The sequence below is a fragment of the Callorhinus ursinus genome, unplaced genomic scaffold (genome assembly GCF_003265705.2).
Source record: "Callorhinus ursinus isolate GAN/ISIS: 27379988/994484 unplaced genomic scaffold, GSC_fseal_2.0 scaffold35, whole genome shotgun sequence".
Classification (NCBI taxonomy): domain Eukaryota; kingdom Metazoa; phylum Chordata; class Mammalia; order Carnivora; family Otariidae; genus Callorhinus; species Callorhinus ursinus.
In genome coordinates this window covers 2,656,612-2,680,853 of record NW_027397097.1, presented here as the reverse complement: position 1 = coordinate 2,680,853, position 24,242 = coordinate 2,656,612, and the positions used below count along the sequence as shown (strand labels likewise).

The 24,242-nt window shown below is 37.4% G+C and overlaps 1 protein-coding gene across 1 annotated transcript in view; it reads left to right on the top strand.

The window, feature by feature from the left end:
* Positions 1-24,242, top strand: part of FCHSD2 (FCH and double SH3 domains 2) — a 244,164-nt gene that overhangs the window by 204,236 nt on the left and 15,686 nt on the right. Inside the window, exons 9-10 of the mRNA XM_073879594.1 lie at positions 1,001-1,105; positions 13,096-13,257. Coding sequence (XP_073735695.1) covers positions 1,001-1,105; positions 13,096-13,257 — 267 coding nt within the window. The remainder of the gene's footprint in view (positions 1-1,000; positions 1,106-13,095; positions 13,258-24,242) is intronic.

Genomic DNA, 24,242 nt, shown 5'->3' with positions numbered 1-24,242 from the left:
TGCATCTATGGATTAGAGAATGAAATCAGTCTATTTGTACAGTTCTAAAAAGGCCTCAGACACATTGAGGGAATGATAGATCTCATTTTTAAAGATGTATTCATTTATTTTAGAGAGAGAGCACGGTGGGAGGGGCAGAGAGAGGAAGAGAGAAACCCAAGCAGACTCCACACTGAGCATGGAGCCTGAGGCGGGGCTCAGTCTCACAACCCTGATCACACCCTGAGCCAAAACTAAGAGTCAGGTGTTTAACTAAGTGTGCCACCCAGGTGCCCCATCATTTTACTATTTTTTAAATGAAATTGCAAGTATGTACAGATACATAAGGAATAGTTCAGAAAAATACATGTAAATTGATGGGACAGTAATGATCTTGGGGTGAGGGGGGCGCATAGTGGGATGTGCAAATATGAGACCTTTTGCCATTTTTATTAGTTGTTTTACAACAGTACTTTATATTCATGTAATTTTTTAAGAAGATTTTATTTATGTATTTGAGAGAGGGAGACTGAACAGGAACAGGGGGAGTGGCAGAGGGAGAGGGAGAAGCAGTCTCCCTGCTGAGCAGGGATCCTGATCCTGGACCGTGGGATCATGACCTGAGCCCAAGACAGAAGCTCAACCAACTGAACCACCCAGGCGCCCCATATTCATTTAATTTTTAGAAATTGAAGGTATGCATATCAAAACATGCAATCCAAGTAAGGTTTGTAGATTGTGCCAATGTCAATTTCCTGGGTTTTATATTGTAGTATAGTTATATAAGTTGTTGCCATGGAGGAAAGGGGTGGGGAGACTTTCTGTACTACTTTTGCAACTTTGTATGAGTATAATTGTATCAAGAGTTTTTTTAATTAACAAATAAGTGAAAAAAATTAAAAGTTAAAAAAGGAATTGTGGCCACTCGTCACTGAAGTCTATTTAATTACCTAAATACTCTAGTCACTAAAGCAAAAAAAGAAAAAAAAATAAGTCATCATTTTCCTGTTTTCTTTAATAGGTTCTAGATGATCTGGAATGTCATGGAGTTGCAGTGTCAGAACAAAGCCGGGCAGAGTTGGAACAGAAAATAGATGAAGCTAGAGAAAATATTCGTAAAGCAGAGGTGAGGTGACAGCTAACTGTGGCATTTTTCCCAGCTCCAGCAACATCACAGCTGTGATATATGCCTTTAGAATTCAATATCTATACACTGGTTAATTTGAAGATGACTCAGCATCTTCATCTGAGTCCAGAGTATTATTTCTGAGTACCTGCTTCATACAGGATAGTACACATAACAAAAGGACACTGAACCTGTTATCTGAAGAGTTTATAATCAAGAAAAATTAACAGAATTACACCACGATAAAGATATAATTTTAAAGTTTTCACAAGATACATAATAAATCAGTCAAATTAATGGCATAAAATTGATATATATATATATATGTTCAGAGCCTTGAAAAGTCCTCTCCGATAATGAAAGTTTCATTGGTCCAGGGGCATAAGCTGATCTTTAAAAAAAGAGAGACTTGGTTAAGCAGACAAGGCAAAAAATGTTACAACAGTGAATTTAATCTTTTGGTGAGGGGTCATGGAACCCTTTGTGTATGAAAGTGTGAAACCCTCTCTCCCACAAAAAAATACACATTTTTGTGTACAGTGTCCAGAAGTTCATGTGCCCGAGAGTAATATTCCCTGACCTCGTGGCAGGGAGGTTGAGAGGGAAAGAAAGACGTTATTTGCAAAGGAGGAAGACATAGGATACAATTTGGCAGTTGGATTTGTTTAGAGTGGAGGTTTTTTGTGAGGAAATGTGGTAGGAAGTTAATAATTGTGGTGAGGACCAGTTTATGGATGACCTGTGCACACTTGGGTATAGTTATCTATATATATATAGTTACTTATCCAGTGCAACATGTTGAAGGGATGTAAAAAAATAGACATTTTAGAAAGACTTAAGACTATCCAGACTTCAAGGAGAATATGTTCCTGTTAGGAAGGCATAAAGAGTGTCAAAGATAACTAAGACTGCAAAACATAAATGCTGAGGCGTGGTCCACACAAGTATACTTAATACTTAAAGAACCCAGAGGACACAGAGACTACTGTGGCAGAAGTTGTTAGGGCAGGTAACACAGAAAAGGTAGAATTTGAGATGGCTGTTGACAGATGAGTAGTATTTAATTAGAGAAAAAGGGATAGCACAAGATTTTTGCCATGCAATGTCAAGAGGCATAACTTGAACCAAAAGAAGAAGGTAGGAAGGAGGCAGATTTGAGCCTGGCATTGGGAAATGCTCTCTAACAGTCATTTGCCCCATGAGAGAGTAAGCTCCCTGGGACACAGTATAGCGCTGTAGGTGTACAAGATACTGCCAGGGACTCTCTACAAGGAGTTCTTGCAATTGGTTGAGGGTTAATCTAAACTAGTGATTTTCATATATCCCCTCAGGACTCTAGAGGTTTTGAGGAAGTGTTTCAGTGGTTGGTTGAGGGGGAGGGGGTGGTGAGAGGAGAGGCAGCTTAGGCAAACATAGGGAGTATGAGCGTGTTTTTGGCACAACCCCACAGAAGTGATCTGAACCAGAAAGGCTTGCCATCTGCCTGGTGTACAGAAACCCTAGTAAACCCAACTTGCCTTTGTTCCTGGCACATGATCCATGGCCTCCATAGTGAAGAGGGCAGTGTGTACAATAAATAGCCATTTTCCACTCTGAATTCAGGGTCATGGCTAAACCACTACCCTAGTGTACCGGCCAAGTACTGTTGGCAGGCCCTTGCCTGGTCTGAGAGACACTGGCTTGTGTATGAGAGTTTCTCCTGCTGTTTGTTTCTCCATCCAGCAGGAGAGTGAAGCCAGTTTCAGAGCCTTGGTGGAACAGGACGTCTCAGAAGTTTTGTGAAGGGTGTGTTCTCTCTTGTATTTTCCATTTCCAGACTCCCTCCATGGTGTCACTGTCTGGTGTCATCGCTCCACCAAACCCCCCAGTAGTGGCAGCAGTAGGTATCAGTCCCACAAAGTCTGCATTTAGGCTGAATGACATGTTATTTCCATGAGTGTGCTAAAGAGCCCTGTGTTTGTTAGCTTAAAGCTAAAAATATGAAGTGAGATTCCCACAACAGAATGTCTCATTTCTCCTAATACCAGTATTTAAGTCTGTATTCTCAAAGATAATTTTCTTACCAAAAATACGGAATATGCTAAGAGCCATGATGCTGGATCCATTATCTCAGCTTTAGATATCTATGAAATATAGTTAGTCCTACTGCTATCTTAAAATGATCTCTCACTTGATTTTCACCTATCAGATATAAACAATAACCCAGCTAAAAATAGATGGCAAATATGTGAGTGTAGTATTGGGGTAGTACTTAACCAGATTGTCATAATGACATTTTTGGGTAAAGTTGACCACAAGAGCCTTCAGAAGAATTGACATTAGTAGTTTCTATAGATTCCTTTTTTTCTTTCCTTTGCCTTTATATCATTTGTACTGGATTTTCTCTTTCCATTCAATAGTTATTTACTTTATTATAAATACCTAATCAAAAGGAAAAAAGCTGGTTGAAGTTCCATTATCTCCTTCATGTTTGGTTTTTAACTCCTATCAACATGAATGTTTCTCTCCTTTGTTGGTTAATCTACTTTATCCAGTCTTTTCTGTATAGCGTTTCCATTCAGTGTTGCTGATTAGAATAAAAACCTTTGTGGTGGTCAATAATAAACTTTTTCCAAACATAAGAAATCGAAAATATAAATGGCCTGTGCTTTTCCAAAGAATAGGGTTTATACAGTGACTAATTAAGTATTGGCTGGTTAATGTGTCACAAATTCACTAAATGGTTAGTTTAACAAATACTTAATGAATACCTGCCATGTGCCAGATACTGATGGATATACTATACATACCGTGATGAACAAACTATTATTATATTATTATGATCTCTATGATTGTCACAAAATCTTTGTATTAGATGTGGTACTGTTTGCAGCCCCTGACAAATTTAAGAATTGAAACAGAGCAATAGCTGCTTAAGTTAAACTTTAGTAACAGTCTTCTTAACCTGGTATTTATGTATTTGAATTTTTTGACATGCCTTTTGTCACAAAGACACACACATTCTTCATCTGACTTACCATTCCTATTTTAAAAGTAGCTTACCAAGAGACCAAGAATTTTTAAATACCATCTTTTTGGAAGCTGTACATGACTTATATTGTTCCAGAACACAATTATTTTTTGCATGTTTAAATTTTCCCTTTTATTTGGGTTGAGGGCAGTTCTCTCTTTTTTGACAGTGAGAAGACACAAAGAGGAGAAAGTTAATGTAAGAAGTCAAAGATACCCAGAAATTTTTAGTAACTCACATTTGGTGTGAGGTCTGCAGAAGGAACTATAGACTATATGATTCTTTCTTTAAGATATTAACTATATTTTTTTAATCTGAATTGAGTGTACATTTGAAAGCCAAAGTACATTAACAAAGTGAATTAACAAAACCAAAAAAAATCAATTACTATCTATATAAACACATTTTCATAAATAACATTTTCTCTTAAATTATCATCCTGTAAGCCTCTGTTGTACATCAGGAATTCAAAATTATATCATCCTTGTACCTCAGTGACTCAGAAAATGGTAATTAATACCCCTTGCCAGCATGCGATAGGAGAAACCTAAAAACTTCACTTGCATAAAATGTAGGGAAATGCTAAGGATGAGCCTGCTGTAAAAACAGAATTTCCAGTCATGTTATATCCAGATTGATATTACCTCTGGGCCTGTTATGGCAGGTTTTCACTGTACTCATGTAACATGTCAGCAGACCTTTTGACTAATCACTTTCTTTCATTTTTATTGTGAAAAGTTTCAACCATATTTAAAAGATGAGTAAATATATATTTCTCAATATGCTAAATTCAACAATTAACATTTTACAATATTGACTTTGTATGTTTATTCCTATTCTGTAATATAGAAGTTAAAGCAGGAGGCCTGATTCGAATGAGTATTTTAAGCAAGAATACTTTATAGATAGATGCTATGTTTTTCATCACAGAATGTTTTTATCAAGTTTCCTCTCTATTAATGATGCTAGTAGTAGTCACTTAATTAGATGGTGCTGCCAGGTCTTTTTAAAGTTCCTTTTTTTGTACTTGCAGCTAGCAAGTACTAGTCACCTCCAATATTGGCAGCTGGGTATTTTTCTCTTTTACTTAAGTATCATTATGCTGTCATGGAATTTTAAAAATCAGCTCTATCAGGGTATAATATACAAACAATAAAATGTAACCATTTCAAGTGAACAGTTTGGGGAGCTTGGAGAAATGCATCTCCCTAAGTATTCACCACCACAATCAAGATACCAAATACTTCTGTCATCCCCCCAAAATTCTCTTGTGACCAGGCAGCAACTGGCCTGCTCGCTGTCACATAGGGTAGTTCAGCTTCAACAACATTGAATATTAGATTACTTGATATTGTCCTACACATGACATGCAAAGATTACCCCTCATATTTTTATCCAGCCTTACTTTTTGTCTTAAGTTCAGTTTGATGAGCTACTATGTATTCAGGTTCACTGATCTTTTCTTCTGTAGTGTGTAACCTACTGTTAAAGCCACCCTGTGAATTTTTATTTCAGATATTACAGTTTCAGCTCTATAAATTCTGTTTGGTTCTTTATATTCCCAGTTCACACCTATTTATCTTCATGTTTTCATTTAAATCCTTAAGTGTATTTATAATAATGACTTTAAGTCCTTGTCTGCTCGTTCCATCCTATCTGTGTTTTCTGTTTCTCTCTTCTGCTCGTTCCATCCTATCTGTGTTTTCTGTTTCTCTTTCTTATTGATTTTTTCCTTTAGTTATGGCTTGTGTTTTTCTGCTTTTCAAATACCTAGTAGAAATCTTGAGTGTTTGGTTATTGAGTGTCTGGATTCTCCTTTCTTCTTTGAAGACTGTTGAGTTTTGTTCCAACCGCCAATTCATTTGCAGATCAGTTTGATCCTTTGGAGGTTTGTTTTTAAGCTTTGTTTGGGTTGGTTTAGAATAGCCTTTCCAGTAGGGCAAATTTAGCCCTTTTACCAATGCATTTCCTGTCTGTTGTTTCTTGTTACGCCATAAGTATCCAACAAGGTTTTTCAGTCTGGCTGGATCTTTCAGCCCTGTATAAGCGCTGGGAATTTTTCATTTCACAGCTCTGTGGTAGGTATTTTTTCCTTTGCTTCTCCTCATGGAGTCCCACCTTATATATTCTCAATTTATTATGGATTTGTATTAATTTAATGTATTTTCCATTACAGATGGCCTCTTTTAGGCCCCATAGTGTCTAAATTTGTCCATTGAGAGTCCATTTAGGCTTTTTTGACATTATTCCCATTAGTCTTTGAACAGTTTCTTGCTTTCTCACACAAGCTTGCTATCCAAGACTCGCCTTGTATTTTCCCTGATCAGACTTAGAATTAGCCATTTCTCCAAGGAGCTCTGATTTCTTTTAATAGAGGATAGTATTTAGACACCAAGGTCTAGAATGTGAAGATGCTTATTGTAATGGGTGTCATTTATGTCTTGGCCCTTTCTTTGTTTTTGGAGCAAGGAATTTATTATTTTTTTTAAATCATGAGTTCATGTTGATATTTCCAGTTAAAATTTAAAATTAGAAGGATTTTGTTGAACTTCTTTGATTTTATATTTATCTTTTTTCTCTTATATTGAAAATCTTGGTTCCTAATATTACTGTAATATTTTATTTGTTTTATCCTGCAATATATTAAAGTTTCAGAATTATAGTAGAAATATTAATGGTAAACTATTGAGCAAAATTTAAGATTTCTTTGCAGTTCATTTTGAATGTAGACTATCTCCACAAGCGTGGTTTCTGCTTCTGGTAATAAGGAACTAGCTCATATTAGACTAATCGTCCTTTAGATAACAGTTATTAACCCGAGGTAAAAATATTTAAAATAACTACTTAATAGAACCAGAAGATATCCAAGCCATGTAAAAACAGAAATAGGCCCTTAAAAGAAAGGGACTGTACTTGGTGATATTTACATTAAATAGCTCTCTGCAAGGGGCTGCACGACTAGAATTCAAGCACAGAGCCTTGGTCTTACTGGCTTGAGGATGGACGTCAGGGAACACTCAGGTTTGCATATATGTAAATAACCTCCAAATCCTCAGTCAAACCTGAATACATTTGTGGAGCAGAAACTCCCAGGAGCTTGACAAGAACAGTAGCTGGAAGACAAAATAACTGAGCCAAAATTTTAGCTGTTGCTCACCATGGGGAGTAGCAGTAACCATTAAAATATTGGAGTGGTTATAATAATATCAGACAAAAATAGACTACAAGACAAGAAATATTAAAAGGGATAATTTATAATGATTAAAAATAAGGTCATCATCATCTTCTCCATCAGGAAGACACAACAATTCTGGATGTGTATGTAGCTAATAATAGAGCTACTAATACATGAAGCAAAAATTGACGGAACTAAAAGAAGAAATAGACAAATCTACAATGGTAGTCAGAGATTTCAACATTCTTTTCAGTATTAGAACAAAGGGCTAGAAAGTCAGCAAGAATACAGAAGACTTGAACAGCACTGTCAACCAGCATTACCTAATTGGCATCTGTAGAACACTCCACCCCATAAGAGTAGAGTACTTGTTCTCTTAAAGTACACACAGAATGTTCAGCAAGACCATATACTAGACCGTAAACCAGTGTCAGTTTAAAAGTATTTCTGTCACTCAGAGTATGTTCTCTGACCCATCAGAATTAAATTAAAAATCAATAACAGATACCTGAAAAATCCCCAGATATTTGGAAATTAAATTATTTAAACACAATAATCTGTGGCTGCCTTAAAACACACATACCCAACTTTATGGCAAAAACAGTTCATTATCTCTTACCATTCTGGGTGTTGACTGTGCATATCTTTTGCAGGTTTTTCCTGAGATTACTCCAGGAACTATATTCATCCGGAGGGTCTGTTAGAGGTCTGGGGCTTTTTTCCAAATGGTCTTTCATCCTCAGATATGCTAAACTAGGCTTCCTTACATGGTGGAGACACATTCCCAGAAATCAGGCCTAATGGTACTTAATCAGATCTCTGCTGGCATCAAATTTGCATATGGCCCATCAAAGCAGATCACATGGATAGGACCAGAATCGATGTGGGAGGGGACTACATGGGTAGCAGGAGGCATGAATCATTGGCAATAACAATTGCCAAAATTGATAGGACCTTGTTAAATCATTTTACTCATCTATAAGATGGAGTTATGATATCCGTCCCCAGAATTGTGTGGATTAAATGAAATAGTATAGTCATATAGTTCCTAGTACATGTGATAAAAGTTGTTTGGAATGGTTTTTTTAAGATACCAAAGGTAATTTAGAGTGGCAAATACTATCATCTGCCTGTATTCATTTCCTATGTATGCCAGGCACTGTCCTGAATAGCAGGGTTGCAACAGACGCAGTTCTTATCCTTAAAGAAATGGTATTTTGAAGGTAAATTAACTAAGCCCAGATTGGATTTACAGACTTTATAACTGTCAAAAAGTTTCATAAACTCAGCTGTGGCTTGATGTTTGGATATGCTTATGTTAAATTTTATATTAAGATCAGTTAATTGATGTTGTTAACACACCAAGATTATGTATTCTAAAAGACCTGGCTTTCAAAACATTTTAAGAAGCTCTTTACAAATTCTAGAATGATTTGGTCAAGTAGTATCTGGGATGCAATCAAGTTACAGAGACCTTTGCTTTGCAAATTTTAATCAACCAGCAAATCATCAAAATTCATTTGAAAACCCTGGAAAATTCTTCTTTTAAGTAGTTGATAAAATATAAACAATTGGAACTCTGAAGGAAAGACAGCTATGATTATTCTGGAGCTGCAATCTAAAAATCTAAGTTTGCAAATGCCGTGTTCATCAGTTGTTTGGTAAAGTACTGACAAAAATACATCTTATAAAAATGAAATTATTTGGTATTGAAAAAATAGAATCTATTGAGGGGCGCCTGGGTGGCTCAGTCGTTAAGCGTCTGCCTTCAGCTCAGGTCATGATCCCGGGGTCCTGGGATCGAGTCCCACATCGGGCTCCCTGCTCGGTGGGAAGCCTGCTTCTCCCTCTCCCACTCCCTCTGCTTGTGTTCCCTCTCTCACTTTGTCTCTCTCTGTCCAATAAATAAATAAAATCTTTAAAAAAAAAGAATATATTGATATTTCTCTCCCTCCCTCTCTCTCTTGATCTTACTCTTTCTCCTTTTTTTTGTTTCTCTGCTTCTGCAGTTAATGACTTAGGTTTATGATTTCCAAGAAAGAGTTTGTTCGTTCACCCTTCTTTTCTAAAACATTTTATTGCCTATATTAGTTCAAAATGCATACTAGAATGGTACAGAGACAATTGGATATTTACATGCAAAAGAATGAAGTTGGGCCCCTACCTCATACCATATACAAAAATTAATTTAAAATGATCAAACACCTAAATGTAACAGCAAAAGCTATAAAGCACTCACAAGAAACCATAGTAGTAAATCTTTATGATGTTGGATTAGTTTCTTGGGTATGAAACCGAAAGCCCAAGCAACAAAAGAAAAAAACAGATAAATTTGATTTTATCAAAATTAAAAACTTTCTTGCTTCAAAAGATACTATCAAGAAAGTGAAAGACAACCCACAGGATGGGAAAACATATCTGCAAATCATGTACCTGGTGAGAGACTTTTATCTAGAATACAGAAAAACTCTTCCAATAAAGACAAAGACAAAATAAAAAGAACAATACAAAGACAACCCATTTTAAAAATGAGCAAAGGGTCTCTGAATAGACAGACATTTCTCTGAGAAGATACACAGATGACCGTAAGTACATGAAAAGATGCTTCACATCTTTAGTCATTAAGGAAATACAAACCAATACTACAGTGAGATACTACTTCACACCCACTAGGATGGCTAGAATCAAAAAGGCAGACTTCAGTATTTTTCAGGATGTGGAGAAATGTTAACCCTCTTACCCTGGTGGTGGGATTGTCAAATGAGGCAGCTGCTTTGGAAAACAGTCTGGCATTTTCCCAAATGGTTAAATATAGCATTATTTTATGACCAAGCAATTTCAGTCCTAAGTATATACCCAAGAGAAATGAAAGCATGTTTACACAAAAACTTGTACACTAATGTTTAAAGGAACATTATTCATATTAGGCAAAAAATTGAAATAACTCAAAGGTCTGTAGGCTGACAAATGGATAAAGTGTGGTATATCCATACAATAGGATGTTATTTGTTCATAAGTAGGAATGAAGTACTGATACATGTTACACCATGGATGAACCTTGAAAACATTATGCTAAGTGAAAGAAGCCAGACACAAAAGGCTACATATTATATGGTTCTGTTTATATTAAATGTTCAGAATAGGCCAATCTACATAGACAATGGAATAGTAATTGGAATAAGGGGTAAGGGAGCAATGGTTAAAGAATATGGGGTTTCTTTTGGAGGTAATTAAAATGTTCTGAAATTGATTGTAGTGATAGTGGCACATATTTGTGAATATACGGTATCATTGAACTGTACACTTTAAATGGGTGAATTTTATGGTGTATGTAAGCTGTATCTCAGTAAAGCTATTACCAAAACAGTTACTAGAAGAATAAACGGATTTTTGCAAGGTTATTTACCAAATAGTGTACCTCCAAGCTACAAACTCGAAGATCTGTATGATAGCCAAAACCACTGAATTGTACACTTTAAAATGATTAAGATGGCAGAGTTTATGTAATGTTATGTAATGTGAATTTTATCTCATTTTTTAGAATATTTATTTATTTGAGAGAGAGAGCAAGCGAGCAGGGGAGAGGGAGATAATTTCAAGCAGACCGCCCGCTGCATGTGGAACCCAATGTGGGGCTCAGTCTCACAACCCTGAGATCATGACCTGAACCGAAATCCAAAGTCAGACGCTTAACCAGCTAAGCCACCCAGTGCCCTAGTTTTATCTCATTTTTTAATAATCTGTATGCTTAAAAATCTGAGGAATACAAAATAAATTCAGTAATGAGAGCTCAAGTGAAACAAGTCAGAGCTTAGGTCATTTTTTTCTAAGCTCCACGCCCAACATAGGCTTGAACTCACAACCCTGAGATTAAGAGTCTCGTGCTCTACCAACGGAGCCAACCAGGTGCCCGCAGAGCTCAGATCAATTTTGATACCAACTCCCGCAGCGGAGAATCCAGAGAGTGGTCGGAATTGCATTCCAGCAGGATTCAGTGAGCACCACTTGTAAAGTCCCACAGAAGGCCATGAAGTGAGGGTTGAAATTTATCAAATAATCAAAATCTTCTTAGTGGAACCTTCAGATGTTGAAGGAAGAGACCACCTCTCTATTATGTGGAACAAGGAAGCTGAATTTACTACTTGCTGAGCAAAAGAGAATCATACTTATAAATACAGTCTCTCTGACCAAACAAAACTAATAGATTGGGTTTTGGAAAGTGTGGATTTCAGGGACTGGCAGATTTTCAAAACTGCAGATGTCTTATGGGTGGGCTCAGTTGCAGCTGTGCTATCTAGAGATTGGTGGACTGTGGGAAGCAGGGGCGGGAGCCTGACCAGTGGTGATGGCTGGAGTGAGGCTGTCACTGCCCAGCTGCCTTGCAGAGGCTCCGCTGCTGGCTCGGGACAGGTGTAGACTGCTTCTGTGCTTACCTGCTCATGCCTTGGAACACGAGTCACAGAACAAGCAGTCTTTCCGTTTCTGGAATTTGGAGACTAGGAACTTTTTTTTTTCCCTTTAAATTTTTTATTGTTATGTTAATCACCATACATTACATCATTAGTTTTTGATGTAGAGTTCCATGATTCATTGTTTGTGTATAACACCCAGTGCTCCACGCAGAACGTGCCCTCTTTAATACCCATTACCAGGCTAACACATCCCCCCACCCCCCTCCCCTATAGAACCCTCAGTTTGTTTTTCAGAGTCCATCATCTCTCATGGTTCGTCTCCCCCTCCGATTTCCCCCCCTTCATTCTTCCCCTCCTGCTATCTTCTTCTTTTTTTTTCCTTAACATGTATTGCATTATTTGTTTCAGAGGTACAGATCTGTGATTCAACAGTCTTGCACACTTCACAGTGCTCACCATAGCACATACCTTCCCCAGTGTCTATCACCCAGCCACCCCATCCCCCCCACCCACCAGCAACCCTCAGTTTGTTTCCTGAGATTAAGAAATCTTCATATCAGTGAGGTCATATGATACATGTCTTTCTCTGATTGACTTATTTCACTCAGCATAACACTCCAGTTCCATCCACATTGTTGCAAATGGTAAGATCTCATTCCTTTTGATGGCTGCATAATATTACATTGTATATATATATATACCACACCTTCTTTATCCATTCATCTGTCAATGGACATTTTGGCTCTTTCCACAGTTTGGCTGTTGTGGATGAGACTAGGAACTTTTTATTTTCTGTCTCTTAACTATTCCTGACAGCTACCTCATAATTTAATTCAAATCTTTACCATGTTGTTCAGTCAGGAGTCATGGAAGTTTTTAACCAGGGGAGTAACATGATGAGATCATTTGCGAACTTGTCAGTCTGGGAGATGGGTTAGAAGGCTCTGGAACATGCTAGATTTTAGGATGTTCTGAGGCATAGCCTAATTAAAAGGAAAAGAATGCAGACTTTATGGTGTATCTTCCTGTTGGTAGGTTCTGTTTGATGTGTCTTGTCAAAATGCGAGTGTGCCATTTGCCTTCATTTCTGTTCCTGGCTTTCCTCCCCTCTCTCCAAGTGAAAAATTAACATCTATGCCAAGGTAGCATTGCCAGTGAATAAGAGTAATCAAGATTATTCTAATTAATAAATCAGAAATAACTTTAAAAAAACACATTGATTTGAGGAAAAAATGCCTTGATTTCTTTTTTTTTTAATTTAGGCTCAAATTAAGATTTATTTTTTTATTTTTTTAATTTTATTTTATTATGTTAATGTTAGTCACCATACAATACATCATTAGTTTTTGGTGAAGTAATCCACAATATCTGACCATTTTCTTGGTTTTCTTAGATAATTAAGTTGAAAGCTGAAGCCCGGCTGGAGCTGCTAAAGCAGATCGGTGTTTCTGTGGACACGTGGCTGAAGAGTGCAATGAATCAAGTAATGGAAGAACTGGAAAATGAACGATGGGCTCGCCTTCCTGCAGTGACCAATAATGGCACTTTACATTCGGTAGGGTTTCTCTTCTTGGTTGTGATGGGCAGACTTTCATTGAAGGATGCCATTCTCTGACTGTGTAGCCAAAACTGAAAATAGCCAAAATTTAAAAGAAAAAATAATGGTTTTGCTAGCAGTTTGGTTTCTTTTCTTTAGCCTATCACTAATTGAGTTAGCAGCAAAGGAAAAAAGTCATGCTTTTTTTTTTTTTAATGTGCAGTGAAGAACATATTATCACTTGTTGGTTTATTCATGCCACTTTACCAAACTCCTTATCCCATTCATGAAGTACATATGCTTCTTGTCCGGAAGTAGCAGAATAAAAATTTTAATCTAGTGTTTCTGAAGTGCGTGCTCAGAGGTCTTCTGTAGTACAAATGAAAACAAACATGCAAGGAGTCGTAATCAGTCTCGAAGGGAAAGGAGCACTTTTAGTCTGTGGCTTATTTAACCTGATGGATTCACAAGGGCTTTTGTGCTCTGCTTGCTGTATGTTTCATCAGAGACACAGGGCAGGGATGGTGTGACAACCGAGGCCAGAGCTCAAGCTGGTGTTTTCTTTCTCCAAGTCCAGGGCTCTTTCCACTCTGATGTCATCCAGTTCCATCTCAGTTTTTCATGTTGGATATCTGAATGCCAGAAAAGTTCAGTGGTTTGCCTGTTACTACCTAAGTGGATATATGATTTCTAGCTGGTCAGACAAAGTAGTTCCTGCTGCTGCCTCCCCATCCATTACTCTCTCTCATCCTCTTTATTTCCTGATGGCATTTATTACAGTCTGTACTTGTCTTCTTTGTTTTCTTTGTCTTCCTCTTGGAATGTAATTTCCATGTCTGCCTGAATCACTGCTCTGCACAGCCAAGTGCCTGGCACATAGTAGGTACTCAATAAAATATCTGTTGAAGGACGAAGTGAAAGAATGGATGGACGAACAGATGGAATAGTGGCAAACTAAAAGCTAAAACTTTAATCTCTCAACTTCCTACTGTATCCATAGTGCCTCTTCGGTGGTTGTGTCCTTCAGATAAAAGGCATCCTTGCTAGAGAAATTGGCTAAAGTTTAAGAACATTCCTGAAAGTTTTGTCAGTTTTTTCACATAGCATTCTGATTTTCTAATGGGAATATACTTGCACATTTAAAAAAGATTGTGTGTGGGTGCATTTTAAGGAAAAGCAGTCTATTGAAAGTTTATTTTATTTCACTATTAATGGTAATCCAGCTAGGGAAAGTAGGCACACATCACCCACTTGACTTTGGGGTTAGAAGAGCTTGACCCATTTTCAGTACAACAGAGTTGCTCCATATCATGGAATATCTCTTCCTAATGCATCTTTTGAATAATCACAGTTCCCATCTACTTGAGGTTATTTTGTTGTACAGAATTTAGGATGACAGCAAATTTGAGGCACAAACTTACTTTCACCTTCTTCAGTGGCACTGTTGGCAGCCAGTCAAACACATGATTTCCCTTGGATTAGTACCTTTTCTAACTAAATCAACTGGGCAGGCATTTATCCCCTCAGTATGTGCCTATGTCTTGTGCATATTGGAAATGAACAAGACTTGATCTCTCTCCTTGAAGAGCAGAGCTGATAGAGCAGACAGACCTTTATAGATCTTAGTGATACATGGCAGCGTAGACTGGGCTGCTCTGTGCCAAACCTGAAATTGCTTCCTCCTAACTCATCAACACCTTGGGAAAAAAGTCACTTCTTTCTGGGTTTCAGAGAGAAAGTTAAGTTAAATGATTCTAAGATTCCCTCCAATTCCAAAATTTTATGATTTTGTGAAATGCTCTCAAAAAAACTCAATACCAGATAGAAAAATAGGAAAGATGTTTGCTCCATGAAGGAAATGATAGTTGAATAGTCCTTGAAGAATTTCAACAGGAGATAAAGAAGGGCTTCTGAGTGTGAAGAAAGGAAACGAAGGAGATATGCCTACTAGAGTCTGTCAGTGAGTAGTGCATTCTGATAGTACGTGTTGAGAACTGTCTAAAGATATCAGCTCATCTAGGAACATCATATCCTCTGTGAAGGGAGCATTTCACAATCCCTTCCCGCTCTTTTCTTCCCTCTAGTCAGTATTACAGAGCCTGTGTCATCCCGCATTCAGCTGAAGGATGTATTTTGTGGAAGCTCTACTAACAGTACATTAGTGCCCCTCTTATTCATGGTGTCACTTTTCCTGGTTTCAGTTACTATGGTCAACCGTGGAAGCAAGTATCTGGAAGCAGATGATCCTCCTTCTGACTTAGTGTCAGAAGGTCAGTAGTAGCTTAATGCTGCAGTGCCTCCATCATTCTCCTCACTTCATCTCATCACGTCGGCATTTTATCATCTCACATCATCACAAGAAGGGTGAATATAGTACAATAAGATATTTTGAGAGAGAGAGAGACCCACATTCACGTAACGTTTATTACAGTATATTGTAATTGTTACATTTCATTAGTTATTATTTATCTCTTACTAATTTATACATTAAACTGTAGCATAGGTATGTATGTGTAGGAAAAAACATTGTCTGTTATAGAGTTTGGTACTATCTGTGGTTTCAAGCATCCACAGGGGGTCTTGGAACGTATTCAACGTATTCTCCACGGATAAGGAGGAGAGGCTCAGATGTAGGCACAAAATACCTTAATGAAGTCCCAATATTTATTTAACCTGCTTTTAAATGACAGCACTGAAATAATTTAGTGGGATTTGTATCTCCTCACACTGGCAGCTAGCTAGCTAAGAGCATGCAGCAGAAATACACATCTGGGGACCAAATTATTCCATTGTAGGTGCCAACGAAAGCATTAATCATCAAGTTTAGAGTTCCCTTCTATCTGGAAAACATGGTTAATTCTAGTGTTAGACATTAACAGTGTAAAGGGCCTTATTAGAAGATAAATGTGTTAAAAACATACAGTCTATTTACCTTATAGAATAAGGAAGAAACTAAATTTCGTTGGGTATTAACTCTTTGCCTTCTGTATTATGCTCTGGTACAGAATATAGGATTCGGAAGAAAAAGAGAAAAAGAATCACAGAATATAGCAACACTTTCTAAAAGGAGAGCAGTCTAATATAGTTATTCAGTTGATGGTTAACTAGAGCTTATACATAACCGCCTGTGGTTAGATTGCTCCCAGTAGCCCAGTCAGCCTTTCTGTCCATCATTCCTCCCTTCTCTTATTTTCCTTTCTTCTCTTACTCAAAAGCCCATACCCAGTTTGCAACCTAATTTTGAAATTGTATTGATTTTAGAATAGAAAAAGTTTTATAACTAAATTACAAAAAAGATTAGAAAGTTCAGTAGAGAAGAAAATGACCAAAAGCTCCATTCTTATTAACGCCACTGTTAGCAACTTGATGTAATTCCATCCTCTTTCTATTATTCTTTTTTTTATTTAAGATTTTATTTTTCATTTATTTGAGAGAGAGAGAGTGAGCAGGGTGTGTGGGGGGGGAGCTGAGGGAGAAGGAGAAGCAGCCTCCCCACTGAGTAGGGAGCCCGAAAAGGGCCGATCCCAGGACCCCAGGATCATGACCTGAGCCGAAGGCAGATGCTTAACCAGCTGAGCCACCCAGGCGCCTCCTATTCTTTTTTTTAAACATATTTATCTTAATAATGTTAATTTTGTATATTTTTCCATCTAACATTCCATTTTGCTGGATGATCTCCATAATCTTCCTTTTAATGTCTACATAGTATTTGATGAAGAAAGCATACAATAATTCACTTAACTATTCTTTTATGGGTTCAATATTTGCTTTAAGATATTCTAAATAAATAATACTCTAAAAATATTTGTGTCCATATTTCTTTTTTCCATACAGGGGTTTTTTTTCTGTAATACAGATTCTTAGAAGTAGTAAGTCAGGGGTGCCTGGCTGGCTCAGTCAGTGGAGCATGCAACTCTTGATCTCAGGGTTGTAAGTTTGAGCCTCACATTGGATATAGAGATGACTTAAAAATAAAAAACAATTAGGTCAGAGATTTATAGTTCTTTGTTTAAGATTGGTTTCTGTTCTTTCAGTTATTTTCCCCTAGGTTCTCAAACTATAGCCGACAGTGTTTACATGACTTCTTGTCTCCAGCCATTTCCCCCAACTATTATACACAGACATCCTGACATCCACTTTGTTGTTCAGCTTCCCTAAGAGTGTGAGCATTTTGCAGAGTTGCATAGAAATAAATTGACTTCCCTCATTGTGAAGACCATGCTGAATAATGTGTTTGAAAGGCAAGGAAATTAAATATTTTTAACGATCAGGATAGTGGTTTAGTTTCCATCTGCCTCATTAATGCCTAATAGTCCTCACAGTATAATGGGCTTTGTTTTTGAAATATGAAAATCTGTTTTGGGCTTGCACTAATCCCAAAGAAAGGAAACAATGGATTTTTGTAATAAAATAAATGTAAACTGTAGAAAATAACAGAATACACCTGCAAAAATCTTCAGGCACTTCTATATTTATAGTTTTTCCAAATGGGCGGTAGTCTTTTTATTGATTTAAACTCTGTACCCAAATAGCCCACACTGTTAGTGAAACTGACATTTCCTATTTTCAGCAGGATTAATTTAATTCAATTCAGCAAGCATATATTGAACCTGCCCTGCTCATGAGACCCTTTGCCACGTGCTGGGAGTTATCAAACTGAGTGAAATGTCTGCTGAGTTTGTATCCACAGATTGAGAGAACCAGTCTCACAGACAGCCAAGACCAAAAGATGGTCATTGAAAAGATGTGGAGACTTTCACTTCGAAGAGAAGGTCCTTGACTTTCTGCATAGCCACAATAACAAGTAAAGTGCCTGACATAAATCCTTGTACATAGTACATGTTCAAAAATATTAATCCAAACTTCAAGATAAGTAATTTAATCCTACCAACTAAGCTTAAAATACTACTAAAAGGAGGGAGTTCATAGATAAAGCATCTATTCTGTACCAGGTACTAGGTCAGGCACGTTCATACATTATGTCAATTAATGATCACAAGGGACACTTGGGTGGCTCAGTCAGTTAAGTGTCTGCCTTCGGCTCAGGTCATGATCCTAGAGTCTGGGATGGAGTCCTGCATCGGGCTCCCTGCTCAGTGGGGAGCCTGCTTCTCCCTCTGCCTGCCGCTCTCTCGCTTTCTCTCTCTCTCTGACAAATAAAATCCTAAAAATAAAATGATCACAACGATTCTGAATGTATTACAGATGAGATAGACGTAGAAGAATTAGATATCTTGCCCAGTGGCACACAGCTAGTGTGGAGAGAGCTAGGATTTGAACCCAGATACATCTGCCTCTAAAGCCTTGCTCTTTAGCATACTTCCTTACTCTGTGGATGGCCCTTTATTCCTCTAACCTTCCCCATGATGCAGTGTAATTGCTGTACATTCCTTTTTTTCTTTTCTTTTTTCTTAGCTTCTGTTGAATCATCATTGAATGTCCTATTTTCAGTGTAATTAATGGTCTTGTAGCATCTTCAAGTACTCTGGCCCGTTGTCATTAAAATTCCTAAGCTCTGGGACCTCTGGGTGGCTCAGTTGGCTAAGCATCTGCCTTTGACTCAGGTCATGATCCCAGGGGGATCAAGTCCCACATCGGGCTCCTTGCTCAGCAGAGAGCCTGCTTCTCCCTCTGCCCCTCACCCTGCTTGTGCTCTCTCTCTCTCTCACAAATAAAATCTTAAAAAAAATAGAAATAAAATTCCCAAGCTTTACTGCTATTTTTTCATAGCTTTCCTCAGGTATAATTGATATATAATAGGCTGCACATATTTAAAGTGTACAATTGATATAGTTTGACTTATGTATACACCAGTGAAAACCTTGCCACAATTAAGATAATGAACATATCCACCACCCTGTTTCCTCATGCTCCTTCCAGCCCTTCACTCAACCACTGATCTGCTCTCATTATGGATTAGTTTGCATTTCCTAGAATTTTATATAAACAGAATCATATAATATGTACCCCCCTTTTTTTTTTGGTCTGCTTTCACTCAGCATGATTGTTTTGAAGATCATACATCTTGTTGCATGTATCAGTGGTTCATCGCATTCTTTTATTGCTGAGTAGTATTCCATTGTATGAGTATACCATAGTTTATCAGTTTACCCAATGATGGGCAGTTAGGTTTTGGGGGGACTATTACAAGTAAAATTGCTGTGAACTTATATTTTGAGTGGACTAGACAGTGGGTATATGTTTGATATTTTAAGAAACTGCCAAACTGTTTTCCAAAGTGACTGTACCATTTTACATTCCCATCAATAGGGTACAGGTGTTCTTGCCCACACTTAGTATGGTCAGTCTTTTTAATTTTAACATTCTGATGGGTGTACAGTAGTGTATCATTGTAATTTTAATTTGCATTTCATTGATAATGTTGAGCATCTTCTCATATGCTTATTTGCCGTCTGTATATCTTCTTTGGTGAAGTGTCTGTTCAGATCTTTTGCCCATATTTTATTGGGTTGTTTGTTTTCTTTTAAGTTTTGAGAGTTCTTTTTATATTCTGTGTACAAACCCTTTATCAGATATATGATTATGGCTTGTCTTTTCATTTTAACAATATCTTTCAAGAAGGCAAGCTGGTGCAGCCACTCTGGAAAACAGTATGGAGGTTCCACAAAAAGTTGAAAATAGAGCTACCCTATGACCCAGCAATTGCACTGCTGGGTATTTACCCCAAAGATACAAATGTAGTGATCCAAAGGGGCACATGCACCCCAATGTTTATAGCAGCAATGTCCACAATAGCCAAACTATGGAAGGAGCCAAGATGCCCATCAACAGATGAATGGATAAAGAAGATGTGGTGTATATATATGCAATGGAATATTATGTAGCCATCAAAAAAATGAAATCTTGCCATTTGCAGTGATGTGGTTGGAACTAGAGGGTATTATGCTAAGCGAAATAAGTCAATCAGAGAAAGACAATTATCATATGATCTACTGATATGAGAAATTTGAGAAACAAGACAGAGGATCATAGAGGAAGGGAGGAGAAAATGAAACAAGACAAAACCAGAGAGGGAGACAAACCATAAGAGACTTTTAATCTTAGGAAACAAACTGAGGGTTGCTTGAGTGGAGGGGGGTGGGAGGGATGGGGTGGCTGGTGATGGACACTGGGGAGGGTATGTGCTCTGGTGAGTGCTGTGAATTGTGTAAGACTGATGAATCACAGACCTGTACCTCTGAAACAAATAATACATTATATGTTAATAAAAAATGGAAAAAAAAAACAAAAGTATCTTTCAAAGAGCAGACATTTTTAATTTTGATGAAGTCCAACTTTATTTTTTTTTCTTTTATGGACCATGCTGTGGTGTGGTGTGGTGTGGTATGGTAGCTTTGACAAAAAGCTTTGACAAATCTTTGCCAAACCCAAGGTCATAAAGATTTTTTCCTATATTTTCTTGTAGAAATTTTATAGTTTCAGATTATACATTTAAATTTATGGTCCAGCGTGAGTTAATCTTTGTATATGGTAAGAAGAATGAGTAAACGTTCCTTTCTGTTGTTGAAAAAACTGCCCTTTCTCCACTGAATTACCTTCACATTTTTGTCAAAAATCAATTACCCATGTATGTGTGGGTTTATTTTCGGACTTTTTCCTCATTGATCTATTTTTCTAGCTTGATGCCAGTACTATACTGTTTTGATTAATGTAACTTCATAATTAGCCTTTCAGTTAGGTAGTGTAAATCCTTCAACTTCTCTCTCTTTTTTTTACTTTTAAATCCAGTCTAGTTAACCTCTAACTTTCTTCTTCTTTCTCAAGGTTGTTTTTTTTTTTTTAGGATTTTATTTATTTATTTGAGAGAGAAAATGAGAGAGAGAGAGAGCACAAGAGGGGGGAGGGTCAGAGGGAGAAGCAGACTCCCCGCTGAGCAGGGAGCCCAATGTGGGACTCGATCCTGGGACTCCAGGATCATGACCTGAGCCGAAGGCAGTCACTCAACCAACTGAGCCACCCAGGTGCCCCGTTTCTCAAGGTTGTTTTGGAAAATCTGGGTCCTTTGCATTTCCATATTAATTTAAAATCAATTTTCTACCTACCAGGTAGAAAACCTACCCGGATTTTTTAAAATAGGATTGTGATGAATCTTTAGATCAGTCTGAAGACAGTTGATATTTTAACAATGTTGAGTCTTCCAATCCATTAACATAATACCTCTCTACTTATTTAGGTCTTTAATTTTGCTCAGCAGTATTTTGTAGCTTTTAGTATATAGGTCTTGCACATCTTTTTTCAGACATAACTATTTTACAGTTTTTGGTGCTATTGTAAATGGTTTTTCATTTTAATTTCCAGTTGTTCATTGCTACCACATAGAAATATGATTGATTTTTGCATATTGATCTTATATCCTGAAAACCTGCTAAACTCATTTATTAGTTATAATAGCTTTTGTGTATGTCTTCTATGTAGATAATCATGTCACCTGTATACTAAGAGATTTTTAGGGGCTCCTGGGTGGCTCAGTCGTTAAGTGTCTGCCTTCGGCTCAGGTCATGATCCCAGGGTCCTGGGATCGAGCCCCGCGTCAATCTCCCTGCTGGGCAGGAAGCCTGCTTCTCCCTCTCCCACTCCCCCTGCTTGTGTTCCCTCTCTCACTGTGTCTCTCTCTCTGTCAAATAAATAAATAAAATCTTTTTTTAAAAAACATTTTTACTGCTTCCTTTTTCCCCCTCACCGTAACAACTAGAATCTCTAGTACGCTGCTGAATTGAAGTGGTGAGAGCTGACAGATGTTCTTGCCTTGTTTCTGCACTTAGGGAGAAAGCATTCAGTCTTTCACCATTAAGTATGATGTTAACAGCAAGGTTTTTGTAGATGCCCTTTACCATGTTGAGGAGTTTCCTCTATTCCTCTTTAGTTTGCTGATAGCAGTGAATGTTGGATCTTGTCAAATGATTTTTCTTTTTTAGTTTATTTATATCATAGATTGCACTGATGATTTTTCAGCTATTAAACGAACTTTGCATTACTGATAAACTCCACTTGACTCATGATATATTACCCTTTATATATTTAGTGGAACTGATTTGTTAAAATTTCCATAAGCATTTTTGTATTTCTGTTCATGGCAGATACTAGTCTATAGTTTTGTTCTTTTGTAATGCTTGTTTTACAATGGTTTGAAAAGTATCCTTTCCCCTTCTATTTTCTGGAAGCTTAGTAGAATTGTGTAGAATTTTTTCTTCCTTAAATATTTGCTATAATTCATCAGAGTAGTTATCTGAGCATAGAGTTTTCTTTGTGGAAGTTTTTTTCTTTTTTAACAAACTCAGTTTCTTTAGTAGATAGAGGATTATTCAGGTTATTCTTCTTGAGTGGACTTTGATCATTTATTTGTGTCTTTCAGGGAATTTGTCCATTCTAAGTTGGCCGACTTTATTGAAACAAATTGTTTATAATATTCCTTTATTATTCTTTGATTATCTAGAGAATCTGTAGTGTGGCATCGCCTCTCATTTTTTTTTACGATTTTATTTATTTATTTATTTATTTGACAGAGAGAGATACAGCGAGAGAGAGAACACAAACAGAGGGAGTGGGAGAGGGAGGAGAAGCAGGCTTCCCGCCAAGCAGGGAGCCTGATACGGGGCTCGATCATGACCCCAGCCGAAGGCAGATGCTTAATGACTGAGCCACCCATGCACCCCGCTTCTCATTCTTGATATTGGTTATTTGTGTCTCCACTTTTTTCCTGATCATTCTGCTAGAGGTTTATCCATTTGATAGAGCTTCACAAAGAAACCGCTTTTAACTTCATTGATTTTTTTTTTCCCTGTTTTTCTGTTTTCTATTGTATTGATTTCTGCTCTGGTTTTTATTACCTTTATTCCGATTCGTTTGGATTCCAATAGTTGTTTCCTAAGTTGAGGAAACTTTCCCATCCCCTTCGGTGCATGATGTCCAGTGTTCATATATTTTGAGTTCTTTAGTTGTTTCTGGAAGGAGTTTAAATCTGGTCCTTGATACTCCATCTTATCTGGAAGCAGAAATCTATGTTGCTGATATTTTCAACACCATCCTTTATAATCTATTTGTGTTGTATTTGGAATGATGTTCAATGTGATCACTTCTCTGTCCAACAAACAAAACTCAGAGGTTCTGCTAGTCAGTTTAAGGAGCTGCCTTCCTCTGTATTGAATATCACCAGATTCTTTATGTAATTTCTTCTTTCCTCATCAAAAAGGAAAAAAGAGTAATGATTTATTAAGTACCTTCTATGAATCCAGCATGTGTTATGGGTTTAAATATGTTACCTCTGGGGCGCCTGGGTGTCTCAGTCGTTAAGCGTCTGCCTTCGGCTCAGGTAATGATCTCGGAGTCCTGGGATGGAGCCCCGCATTGGGCTCCCTGCTCAGTGGGGAATCTGCTTCTCCCTCTCCCTCTGCTGCTCCCCCGCTTGTGCTCTCTCTGTCTCTCTCAAATAAATAAATAAATCTTTAAAAATAAAGAAAGAAAGAAGTTACCTCATTTAATCCTTATGATAACCCTATGAAGAAGTAATTGTCTTCATTATAAGATAAGGTAATTGAAGCTGAGAAGTTAAATAATTTGCCGGCGGTCACACAACAGTAAATGTTATAGTCAGCTTTCAAACTCAAGTCTGTCAGACCCAAGGACCCAGTATTACTTTCTAGTTCATTACAGTACCATAAAGTTGATGAAACCCTTCAGAGGTGGTTTTGCTGAGTACAAAGAGACAGCTACTAATACCAACTCAGAAAGCTTTTTCTTATCTGCCCCTGCAAAGAGAGTAAGCATTTTACATCTAAGAAAGGAAAAACATTAGTACAGCTAGAAAGAATAGTTTTAATTGAAGTTCTGTCAGGTGACAGGAAGGAAAAGGACTAAGAGAGCTATTGTTAAGAAACAGGAAGAATGTGATTTTAGAAATGCTGGGTCAAGAAAACATTGTAACAGTGAAGTTACAGAGGGTGAAAGAGGGAAAAAGCAGAAGTTATTCAGCAGTGACGTACTTT